General features: G+C 42.6%; 1 protein-coding gene across 2 annotated transcripts in view; it reads right to left on the bottom strand.

Moving 5' to 3' along the window:
* Positions 1-10,213, bottom strand: part of ACAT1 (acetyl-CoA acetyltransferase 1) — a 35,001-nt gene extending 24,788 nt beyond the window's left edge. The window contains exons 1-2 of one of the 2 annotated variants that reach the window (XM_033120693.1): positions 10,121-10,213; positions 3,272-3,534 (exon numbers count right to left, since the gene is read on the bottom strand). In XM_033120693.1, coding sequence (XP_032976584.1) covers positions 3,272-3,343 — 72 coding nt within the window. In that variant the 5' untranslated portion in view covers positions 3,344-3,534; positions 10,121-10,213. Of the gene's footprint in view, positions 1-3,271; positions 3,556-10,120 lie in introns of those variants that run through there. The other variant, XM_033120692.1, reaches the window with a different exon arrangement.
* Positions 10,214-12,303: the final 2,090 nt, after the last annotated feature.

Below are 12,303 nucleotides of genomic sequence, written 5' to 3' on the forward strand. Positions count from 1 at the left end.
TGGTGTGGCAGGAGCCACCCCCTCAGGAGAGCACAGCCAGAGCTGAGCTGAGGCTAGAGAAACAAGTCGGGAACAAACAGGACACAAGGAGGAGTCTGGATTCTGGTCTGTGTAATGAGAAGCCACTGAAGGCTTTTGTTCTGAAAGGATCGATCACTCCAGCCACAGTGTAGAGAACTGACTGTAGTGGGGCAGGAGTAGAAAAAGGAGGCGCCCAGGCAAGAGCTCATGTGGCTAGTGCCGGGGGGATCACAAGAGGGGTGGATACAGATGGATTTGGAATATGTTCCAAAGGTAGAACCAGCCAGTGGGTACTATTACTCTTATTTTACAGGTAAGGAAACTAAAGCACAGGCAAATCAAACAACGTGCCCAGAATCACACAGCCAGTGAGGGGCAGAGCTGGAATTTCAAATCCAAGCAGTCGGACTCTAGTATACATACATATTTTTTACATATATACAGCGTGCCAAAAAAAATACACATTTTAAGAAAGGAAAAAAGCTGTATTAAAATTGTGATACTCGATATAAACTAATAACAAAAGATGAATACAAGTCACGTTTGACTTCTGCAATTACAAAAGGTGCTCAAAGTGGTTACCATCAGCGTAGTTTTAATAGTTTTTTTTTTCATTTCTTAAAACGTGTACACTGTTTTTGGCTATATATATATGTATATATATATATATTTATAAAAAGAGAAAATTTGAACAGATACACACACAATTGAAACACAGAGAATTTAATGCAGAGAATGAAATACACAGGTGACAGAAGAGCTGAGAACGACAGCAGACAGGCAGTACAGAGGATAGCAACAGGAAGGCATTTGCTCACTTAGGTTGTTAGGACAAAGAAGCAGAGTTACCTGGCAGAAGCAAGACCCAAAGGAGTCACAGACATTGTCGGAAACACCATATAAGGCAGAGAGAGAGAGAGAGAGAGAAATTATGGTGGCTTCTCCCTTCCTATCTCCCAATCTTCCGCCAGTGTCTGCACCCAGCTGCTGGAGACCATGAGGTTGGCATCTGCAAGGGTCAGCCTCCCTGCAGTACAGACAGAGAAGAGAGAGAAAAGCAGAGAAATGCATCTGGGAGCAAACAGGCCTAGGGCAGGCACAGTGCATGAGATTTTTTAAAAGTCTGAGTATTAGAATCATTTGGGTTCAAAACAGCAAACGGGAGTTACAAGGACGGGAGGGTCAATAGTGTCAAATACAATATAAAAGTCAAAAAGAAAAAAAAAGAAAATCAGTTATTCTTCATCTGAGTGGCACAGAAATCTAACTGCAGGAGTTTAAAGGGAAATGGATGTAAATGGAGGTGATGAGTTGGACTACTCCTTAACCATAAGAAAACAGTTATTAGACTTGGAAAGTCAACAAACTCCAATAAAGTCCATAAAGGTTTGTTGACCATAAAGGAGACCTGAGTGTACCTGAAGGCAAAGGGGAAGGAGCCAGAGTAATGGGTGAGAGGTCAAGTTCCATTCCACAAAATAGCACTGAATACTGAAAATCCTGTTAAAGGAAACAGATATCCATGGTTAAGTAAATAACCACTTAATTCAAGTAACCAATAGTCAAACCTCATTTTTTTGTGCCTCACTTTATTGCACTTCACAGATGTGTTGTTTACAAACTGAAGGCAAGACCCTCCACCAGCAAAAAGATTGTATCTCGCTTTATTGCAGTGGTCTTGCACCAAACCTGTAATATCTCGGAGGTGTGCCTGTACAACTATTTCCTAGAGTTCAATATAATAAACACCATAAGTCACATGATATATAACCTACAGCTTCATTTTTTTATCAGTAACATTTGTGTTTCACTGTAAACTCTTAATAAAGCTATAAATTAAGAAGGTTCTGCACTTGCCTTTTTTTTTTTTTTTTTTACATAGAGTACCTAATTCACCTGGTTAACATTGGTTGAAACCCAGGTTAACTTAGCTACATTTTTGTGATTTCCCAAGTTATTCCATGAAACTAAGAAATAATGATTAGCAAATCATCTTTCCTGGAAACTTATTCCTCCTGACTTTTCCATTATGTCAATCACCCCGGATTAATTTTAGACTCTTCTTCTTCCCTTGGCTCTGAACTCTGGCTCTATATATGTCAAGTTCTACATTTTTTTTTCACAATCTCTTACATAATGCTGCGGCCTTTCACCTATTATTGCCAGCACACTGGTTCAAGTTACTGCACATCCTGACAGACAAGTTTTCTCCCCACTTCAATCCTCCATGACCTCTGATTACAACAAAAACAAATATATCAACAATCTCCACTGACTTGGGTCAAATCCAAACTCTTACAACATGACTGGATTTCCAAGTTTATTACCCCAACCAACGGAAAACTCACGCTTCATCAACCACAGCTTGAAGTTCTCTACCTACTCCTTAGATTTTGCCAGACCCTAAACATGCAGCAACCTCCCCTACTTTGATATGTGGGAAACATATTCTTTCAAGGCTCTTGCTCCTGTGTTTCCTAAACACAACAGCCAGAGGAGAAACACACCTCTGGACACTTAAGTTTTATTCATTTATCAAGTACAGTCGTCCCTCCAAATCCAGGGGTTCTATGTCTGTGAAGTCAACCAACCACAGATCGAAAATATTTGAAAAAACGTTCGTTATATTGTGGCAGATGTGTACTAGGTAGTAAAGCCTAACATGACTGATGCAAATACCATCCCATTTTATATGAGTCACTTGAGCACCAGGGGTTCTGGAACCAATCCCACATGGGTACCAAGGGACATCTATGTCATTTATTTCGTGTACTAAGAGTAATATTATTTCCCCAGAGTAGATACATCTTTTTACCACATAGTGCCTCACACCGTGTAAGCCTAACGATTACCTATTGCATGAAAACAAAAGCTCTTAACAATGACACTTGCTGGCATGTTTTAAACAAAAGCTCAGAAACAATACTGTGGGTCTTGGATACCGTCGGGCAAGTCCAGCGCCCATCCCAGGCCTTTCGGCCTGCTAAAATGTGTGGACCGTCCAACATACCAGGAAGCAATGATTACCATCACCGAAGAAACCCCGTAAACGGAGACGCTTTTGTAACAGTACCAAGGCCCCAAGCTTGCTCGGGCACTGGTGGCTCTGGGCAGGCGGCTTTCTGGACGCGGGACCCGCGGAGGGGCCTCTCTGGAGGCCTACAGTTAGGGCTCCGCCGCGGGGTCGCAGGCGGGAACCTTCCCAGCCGGGTAACCCGCACGCCAAATCCCGGGTTCCAGCCCCTCTCACCTGCATTTGCCTCCGAAGCAGAGGGCTTCGCCCGCGGGCACCGCCGCGCAGAAGGGCCGCTAACACAGCCATGGTCGCCGAGCGGGCGCGCAGCAGGGACTTCAAGGGCGGAGACGGGCCTGCAGAGCCGCAACTGCGGCACTGGGCCAGGCGCGGCGTCTGGCCGCCGCCTCCTCCAATAGCAGCTTCGGCCCGCCCAGTCCCGTGGAGTGCGAGGCGGGGCTTAACACGCTGATCGCCGCGTCGCCGGGGCCTGTGGCAGGCTGACATATAACACGTATGGTTTGAGGCGCTGGCCCAGAAGGCAGCCAGCACCTGACACGCTGTTTGTTCCCGGCCACACCACTTTTGACCTTCCCAAGCCAGGGTTTACTTACTGTAAGCTGGGACTTTCCCTTTCATTGAGCCTGTTCTCTCACTTATACCCACAAAGCACAATGGAAATTCGTGAGAATATTTTTAAGCAATCCAATTAGCTTTTAATTTTTGAGATAATTTTGCAATTGTTTTTCAGTAGGAGGAAGAAGAGGAATAGAATACATAATATCTAACTTTACTGAACAATTAATAAGGATTAATCTTCACAAAAACTTTATGAATTAGATGCTAGTATTATCCACCACTTAACTAATGAGTTAATGTGGGAAAGAAAAATTTTCTCTGTCCTCAAGGTTCTTCTGGCTGGTCTAGACAGATTAGCAAGAGAAAATAACCAAATTTAATATATACATATGTATGGGAACCCCTCATATATGAGAGAGTCAGAGACCCCAAACGTACATACAAGAGGTTCAGAGAGAGAAAGGGAAGTGTATATATGACATTTTGAGCTACAGATGAGGTGCTTTGGGGTCTTCAAAGGGTCATCGCAGAATGGTAGAGCAGAGGTCTAATAAATAGTTTGTCTTGCCCTACAGACAGGTCAAAAGAGGTTATCTCTGAAAATCTCCCATAGGGTCCTAATTCAAGTTCTCCCAGGTAGTTAAAGGAGAGACAGAAGTTTCTCCTGAGACCGGATGACTATTTCTGAACTCCCACAATAACTAAAGTACAAAAAAGTTAACTATTTGTCCATGATGGCACAGAAAGTGGGAGGACTAGGGTCTGAACTGACACCACTATATTGCACTGCTTTCCTGTACTTTTCCCCAGAGAATGATGTGTTAATGATGACCATTTTCACATTTTGGGAGCCCATTACTTAACTTTGGAGACAGCAAATCTTTGTGACTTTGTAACATTATTTTCCTCTGCATTGTCACATAAAAGATAAAGTGAGTGACAACATACAAAATGAACACTTCAACTCAACTTACTCCAAGCCAAATCCATGTTTCTCCTAAAGTAAACCGCTCCCTTACTTATGTTTTGTTTAACTTATTAGTTTTGTTGTCAGCTATGGGAGATTGTGTTTTTCAAAATGGCCACACCTATAGCCCACCCCACAAGCTCTTATTTCAGTGTGACCGATGCTTACTCCTCCAGCCAGAGCTGGGTCTGTATTCTCTCCCCTTGAATCTCGGCAGGGACTACTGACTGCCTCCACCAATGGAGTATAGCACAAGTGAGGTTATGTGACTTGGAGGCCAGGTCCAGCCAGAAATGTGGAAAAAAAGCCCTCAGAAGATTCCAGTCCCCAGCTTTCAACCCTTCCAGCTGAGCCCTCAGACATCATGGATCAGAGATAAGCTGTCCCTCCTGTGCCCTGTCTGAATTCAAGTAAGTCTGATCTTTCTTTTCTCCACAAAAACAATGAGAGAAAATAAATGGCTCTAATGGCTATTGCTGTTTTTAAGCCACTATGTTTTGGGGCAATTTTCCTTACATAGCAATAGATAAATACAGTACCCCTATCTTTAATGTCCCTGTCACCTCAGGTTGGTCCATGAAAGCTTGTATGATTCCTTCACCTACCAGATCCTCTATACTCAGAAGGTCACCAAGTCCTGCCTCCTTCCTTTGAATGTCACACTCATGTCTTCTCCATTGCTGTCCCTACTCTAGGCCAAGCACAAACCTTTTCATACCGATTGCTTCAATAGCTATCGAAAGGAAATCATTAGTGTGCATCAGTGCTTAAGCTGTGAATGAGTGTGTGTGTGTGTGTGTGTGTGTGTGTGTGTGTATAATGTACAAAATATATGTTTTTAAAAGTTGAATTTTTAAAGAAACAACAGAAAATTAAACAGCTGGTCTGGCATAATAAATAGAGATTACCAGTTGTAAGAGACCAAGGCTGATGACTAAGGGATCAAATAGCAAAAGATGACTGGTTATAATAACAGCTACTTACGTAGTTCTTAGTATGGAGCAGTTCTTTCAGTTTAATTCATTAATCTTCACAAAATCCCAACGCCTAAGAGATTATTATCCACATTTTATAGGTGAGGAAACTCAGATACAGAAGTTACATAAGTTGTCGAAGGTCATAGAACAAGTAGTGACAGAGCTGTAATTTAAACCCAGGCAATCTGGTTGCCAGTAGGTTTTTAACCTCTACACTAGTTTTGCCTTAGGAGAGACTTGCCTTAGAAGCAGAGGGGTCAACTTTCATTGGACAATTCTGCCATCAAAAATACTGCCACTATAGAAATAATGCCACTATGTTGGACAGCACAGCTTCTAGAAAAGTTCAAAGAGAGTTAGGAGTAGTTGGGGAGAAGGATAGCAAATGTTTTCCAGAGCTACAGCAGACAACTGCTTTTCAAAACTAAATTTCAAAAAAATTAGGACAGCTTTATTACAAATATGACCAGCAGGCAAAAATGTAGTTACTAATTTCATTTAAGAAGCTAGGAATTTGAAATTTTAAGATTTTTTCTTTTTTATAGCACATAGGAAAAAAACAACTGCATCCAGAAGAATAACTGTAGCACTCAAGTGGTCTGTACTTGGGGCAATTTAGACCCCTAAATAAATAAAAAGTAAGTCTGATCTTTCTTTACATTTGTAAAAAAAAAAAAAAAGGGAACCAATTTAGGATTAAAATACAAAATTGGGAGTCATGGCAGAGAGGTAATTGTTAAAGGTATTATATTAAGTGGATGAGATCACCCAAAGAATTGTCTCTATAGAGAGAGAAACTTGCATAAGAGCTGCATTTAGGTGGAGGAAGAGGACACAACAATGTAGATGAAGCAAGAACTGTACAAAGAAAGATAGCAGAGAACCACATTATGCTATGATGTGCTGCACCCCTACCCCTACTTCTTTTCAAATCTGTAAATGAGCCCCGTTCACACCCAGCCTGTGAAGTCTTGATCACCCTGAGGGGAAGTGGAACCAAAACAAGCCTTACAAATCCATTTTTCCTACCACCACCCACTGCTGGTTAAGTAGAACTCAGGGGAGAAAGGCTAGAGCTGGAGAGGAAGCCAGAGGATTAGCCATTGATGAGTATCCCTGAGACAAGGCCCCGATCCTTCTTTCCTTCTGCAGCCCAGCCACGAGGGAGTGTGAGAGTAGATCAAACACTAAATTCACTGTTATGAGAGTACGTCTGATTCCCTGATTCAGCCGGTTTGTCCGAAAACATAGCCCACATTAGCACTAGAGGTTAACTAGAAGATTGAGGTGGCTGCTTAGGGTGCTTGGATATGAGGAGCCTAAGGTAGCCTCACAGAAAGTCCCTGTGACCCCAAAAATACCCCCAACAGCGAATTGTGTGTTTTCCTCTTGGAGCTGTGAAGAGTAGAGAAGGTAGCTATGCTGGAGCTGATGATCCTCAAGAGACCCCACTCTTGGCAAGTAGGGCCGCATCATATGTGGACTCTATGTGGACGTACCACCTGCGCACGAGGCTGACCAGGACAATATGATGCCTCGGACAGAAGCAGTGAAGGGAACCATCGTGAGCGTGACAGAGCTTAAACTTGACACTTATGAAAAGATAACTGAATCTGAGTTTAGGTAAAAATCAACCAATTAAAATTTCCTCCATGAGCTAGAAATGGAGTATTGGGATTACAACAAATTAAGTTCAGTTAAGAGAGAATTAAAAACTTTTTTTTGCATATCTAAATTTTCAGCTTTTAGTTATCATTCCTGCTACAGTAGGTAGCAGAGTGTCTGGACAGAGTTATTACTAGAGAGCTACTGTATTTTGCCATGTGTAATGCACACTTTTTGGCCCAAACTTGTGAGGGAAAAAAAGGATGCACATTATACATGGGAAGTATTAACTCCATATCTATATAAATGTTTTTAATTATTTTATTTATACTTATGAGTTAAAAGTGTAACTCTAGAAACCAATAACAATATCCATATGCAAAATAATACCCTGGAATATGATAATCAGTTTTTGGGTTTTTTTGCAGTTATAAAAATTTTATTTAAAATTCTTTTTTTTCTTAGACATCTACACATTTATATTTGTTCTTAATAAAGTAACCCATAAAATGTCAATATATGTCTCCTGAGAAACACTGAATTTCTTTGTATATAAAACATAATTTGTTACATTTTATTTTATTTTTTTTTACTTAGACGTTTATCATTTATATCCCTCACACTGTGTGAACCCCTCTCCCCCCATCCACTATCCCTCTGACATCGCACAGAGCCATTACATTTCCACTGTCTATATTCCTAATGCTGTACTCCGCTTCTTATAAGTATATACATACATATATATACATATACATATAAAATTATAGTTGGCATTCATTATTGTTCAGCTTCAGGTGTACAGTGCAGTGATCAAGCATCTACATCGTCCCTGAGGTGGTCTCCCAAATGGGACAAGTGTCCATCGGATACCCTACAAAATCTTTACAACGTTATTGGTTACATTCCCCAAATTAATTTTCAAAACCCCGTGGCCATCTTGTGGTTACTGACTGTTTTCTAATCCCCTCACCTTCCCCTTTATCCCCACCACCCCCCCCATCTAGCAACCCTCAGTTTTTCTTCTATGTCTCCAAAACTGTTTCTGATTAGTTCATTCACTTATTCTTTTCTTTAGATTCCACATATAAGTGAGATCATATGGTATTTGTCTTTCTCTGTCTGACTTATTTCACTTAACATAATGTTCTCTAGGTCCATCCATATTGTTGCAAATGGTAAGATTTCTCTCTTCTTTATGGCTGCATAATACTCCATTGTATAAATGTACCACAGTTTCTTAATCCAGTCATCTACCGATGGGCATTTCGGTTGTTTCCATGTCTTGGCTATTGTGTATAGTGCTGCAATAAACATAGGAGTGCATAAAGATTTTTGAATTGGAGTTTTGGATTTTTCCGGATAGATACCTAGGAGTGCAATTGCTGGATCATAGGGTAGTTCCATTTTCAGATTTTTGAGATACCTTCATACTGTTTTCCTTAGTGGCTGCACCAATCTGCAATCCCACCAACAGTGCACAAGCGTTCCCTTTTCTCCACACCCGCGCCAGCACTTGTTGTTTGTTGATTTATTGATGATAGTCATTTTGACTGGGGTGAGGTGGTATCTCATTGTGGTTTTTATTTGCATTTCTCTGATGGTTAGTGAGGTTTAATAATGTGTCTTATCTGGTCCTATGTAACAGAACATTTTCCTATAATATGGTGATATCAATTCAGTTGTAGCATCATTTGGAGACCAATCAGAGTTTAAGAAAAAGGAATTTAATGTTTTAAGTGCAGACACTATAAGGTCTTTAAAAGACAAAAATTATGACAGATTTTCAAATTATAAATAAAAGGTCACTGGAGCATCCCACAGATTTTAATTTCTAATGAAGTAAATATCAGCCTTCAATATTCCACAGAAACAAAAAGCTCTTTAGGGTACTGTCTTGCTTTATTTTCAGAGGAAAAGGGCCTTGACACCAGTAAGTGAGAAAAACCACTGTGGTTTATGCGCAGCCATGAGTGTTCATGTCTTGCTCTGACGTCATCAGGTACCACTGTGATGGAATTACAAAACCTCCTATATAAGGTCCTGGCTGGGCTGAGGTTTTTGTCTGTTAATAGCACAGGAAGCTGATTTGTGGTGACCTGTTGGACTGGACCAGTTAGTTTGTTTTCTCTTGTTTTATTTTTATTCTGTTTAGTTTTTTTCTTTTGTCTTTACATTTTCCCTCATTTTCTTTTTTCTTTACAACTTTCCATATTCTTATTTTTCTTTGTTCTCTTTTCTCAGTCTTCTTCTTTTTTTCTTTCCAGTCTTCTTTTTTCCTTTTCTTTTACTTAATTTTCTTTCTTGGTTCTTTTCTCATTGTTCTCTATTTTTTATTTTCCTTGTTCTTTTTCTTGTGTTTTTGTTTTGCTGTTGTTTCTTTTTGTTGTTATTTCTTTAAAAGATTTTTAGTTATACAGTTAGCATTGTTATTACAATTAGTACAGTTAGCATTGTTCACTTTTATTAGCATCGTTAGTAAGCACAGTTAGCATTCTTTGTATTACTATCAGCAGAATATAGTTAGTATAGTTTATTAGCATCATAGTAAGCATAGTTAGCAGTGTTAGTACTAGTTCACATACTTAGCATAGTTAGTACTGTTTGTTAACATACTTAGCATTGATACTTAGTATTATCAGCTAGTGTAGTTAGTTCGTCACCATTCGCATGAACTGACAGCCATCTCTACCAACGAGGAGCCTGATATTGGCCACTACAAGCTCCTGAACACCATTGGCCAGGGAAGCTTTGCCAAGGTGAGGTTGGCCCAGCACATTCTGACGGGGTCAGAGGTGGCTGTGAAAGTCATTCAACAGCAGGGCTACTTTAGATATTCAGAATTTCACTGCCTGAAGGTATTGAACCACCCTAACATTGTGAAGTTATCTGAGGTTATTGAAACCCAGACCACAATGTACCTTGTTATGGAGTGTGCACGGATTGGACATGCACGCTTACCTGACGATCCACGGCCGCCTGAGCGAGAACGAGGCCCAAGGTATTTTGAGGCAGCTGGTATCCGCCGTGGAGTACTGCCACCAGAGGGGCATTGTACACAGGGACCTGAAGCCAGAGAATGTGCTCCTGGATTCAGAACGGAACCTAAAACTTATAGATTTTGGCCTGAGCAAAGAATTCATTGGCTATCAGCTGAGCTTGTTTTGTGGCACCGTGCCTTATATTGATTGCCCAGAGCTCTTCCCTGGGCCAAGGCTCTGACAGCTCAAAATTAGACATGTGGAGCCTGGGAGTGCTGCTTTATCAGATGGTCACTGGGACCCTACCGTTCATGGAAACAAGCTTCTATCAGCTTCGGGAGCTGATACTGACAGGGCACTTCCAAGTCCCCTCGTACCTATGTTTGGACTGCATAAGGATGTTGAAGAAATTAATGGCAGTCAACCCCCGTGATAGAGGAACGCTGGAAAACGTGATGAAGGAACGATGGCTAAACCTGGGCCAAAAGGACGAACTCAGGCCTTCCACTGAGCCACCCTGGGACAACAAGGACTCCTGGGTGACCCAGAGGATGATACAAATGGGGTTTGAACGGGAGCAGATTGAGGAGTCAGTGACACGCAGAAGTTATGACCCACTGATGGCCATGTATCTAATTCTCAGTACCACAAAATGCGAGGTAAAGGGACACATAATCAAAGTAAAGCCCTACCATTCCTCGGAGTTGAGCAGCCCTGAGCCTTCTCCAACCTGCAAGCTTCAGCCATCAAGCCAGAAGTCCAAAGAGCCAGCCAGTTCACCAGTCAGTGTGCAGTCGACAAACGCAACTCCCAAATACAGCCGGGAATCCAGCAGCAGCATTCCCCAACCCAGCCTGGACTCTCGGACCAGCACTCCCCAAACTCACATGGATTTGGGGACCAGCACTCCCCAACCCCACATGGATTTGAGGACCAGCACTCCTCAAACCCGCATAGATTTGGGTACCAGTGCTCCTCAATCCAGCCCGAAGCCCAGGCGGAGCATTCTGAAGCCCAGACCAGAGTCCAGGACTGCCACACCCCGCTTAGCACCCCCAGCGTGGCCCTAGGGGGTCCTACTCCACCCACAGCAGCAGTAGCAGCACCAGTAGTGGGGCCCCAGAAAGACCAAACTTGGAAAACTCTCGCCGTGCTGGGCATCCTGATGGTGTGACCCCAGCCTCTTCCTCGGGCTAACAGCAGGGCTATAAGCTGGTGGCTAGGAGGTTCTTGACCTGTATTTTAAAATACTTCTGCTTTTGTCCGTCCACCAAGAAGCAACATGTCAAACGAAACCAAGTCAAATCAATATAATGTTTAAATTGTGGACGGCCAAAGCAGGGCCACAGTCAAATACTCAGGGAAGTTCTAGCCGCTCTCCCTGTATAGTAAATGCTGAATCAGAAAATGCAGAGCACCAGGGAGGCCGGCCACATGGTGCAGGAGATCGGCTGGAGGCTGGAGGCTGGACGCAAACGGCTGCGGCTGGGAACAGTGCAAGAACTAAACGGCGTGTAAAAAACTAGGCCTGGAGGACGATGGAGGAGTGCCAACTGCCCAAGCCTTCTCTGCGCAGGATTCAAATCAGGATGGTACCCGGCATGTCTGTGTGGCCTTAAGAAGCATCGTACCCAAAATACCTGGTGAGCATGGAGGACGACCTGGAGCCCCGAGGGGGACTAGAGGAGAAGCCGCCCTCACTGCAGGTCCACCCCTCGCCCACACCTGGGTGAAACTTCAGAGACTGGACTGTTGTTCCTGGGGCCATTCTCCCCACCCCTGCTCTTTTCTTCCATGGTTGTGGGGTGTGGGTTGTTCTTATTAAAGTACTGGGTTCTTCCAGTTTATCTTGTAATAAACTGATGCTCCAGAAAGATGTCTCAGACGCTCTGTTTTGCACCTCCCTGCACAGAATTGGGGCTGTGCATCCTCCAGGTTGGGAAGTGTGTAGTGATGTCATTCTGGGACTTAATCAGGACAACTAATGGAAAGATGACTGAAGACAATGATCCCGGCAACTCCCAACAGCAAGGAATGTGGTTCCAAAGGGAAAAGGCTATGAGCCGGACTGCAAGGCAGAAAGGCAGAAATTGTGTGTTATCTTCCTACACTCACATTACCTAGCGTTTTCAGAAAGACCGATGAGGACTTTTGGTCCTATGC

Source organism: Rhinolophus ferrumequinum, chromosome 11 (genome assembly GCF_004115265.2).
Source record: "Rhinolophus ferrumequinum isolate MPI-CBG mRhiFer1 chromosome 11, mRhiFer1_v1.p, whole genome shotgun sequence".
NCBI classification, from domain to species: domain Eukaryota; kingdom Metazoa; phylum Chordata; class Mammalia; order Chiroptera; family Rhinolophidae; genus Rhinolophus; species Rhinolophus ferrumequinum.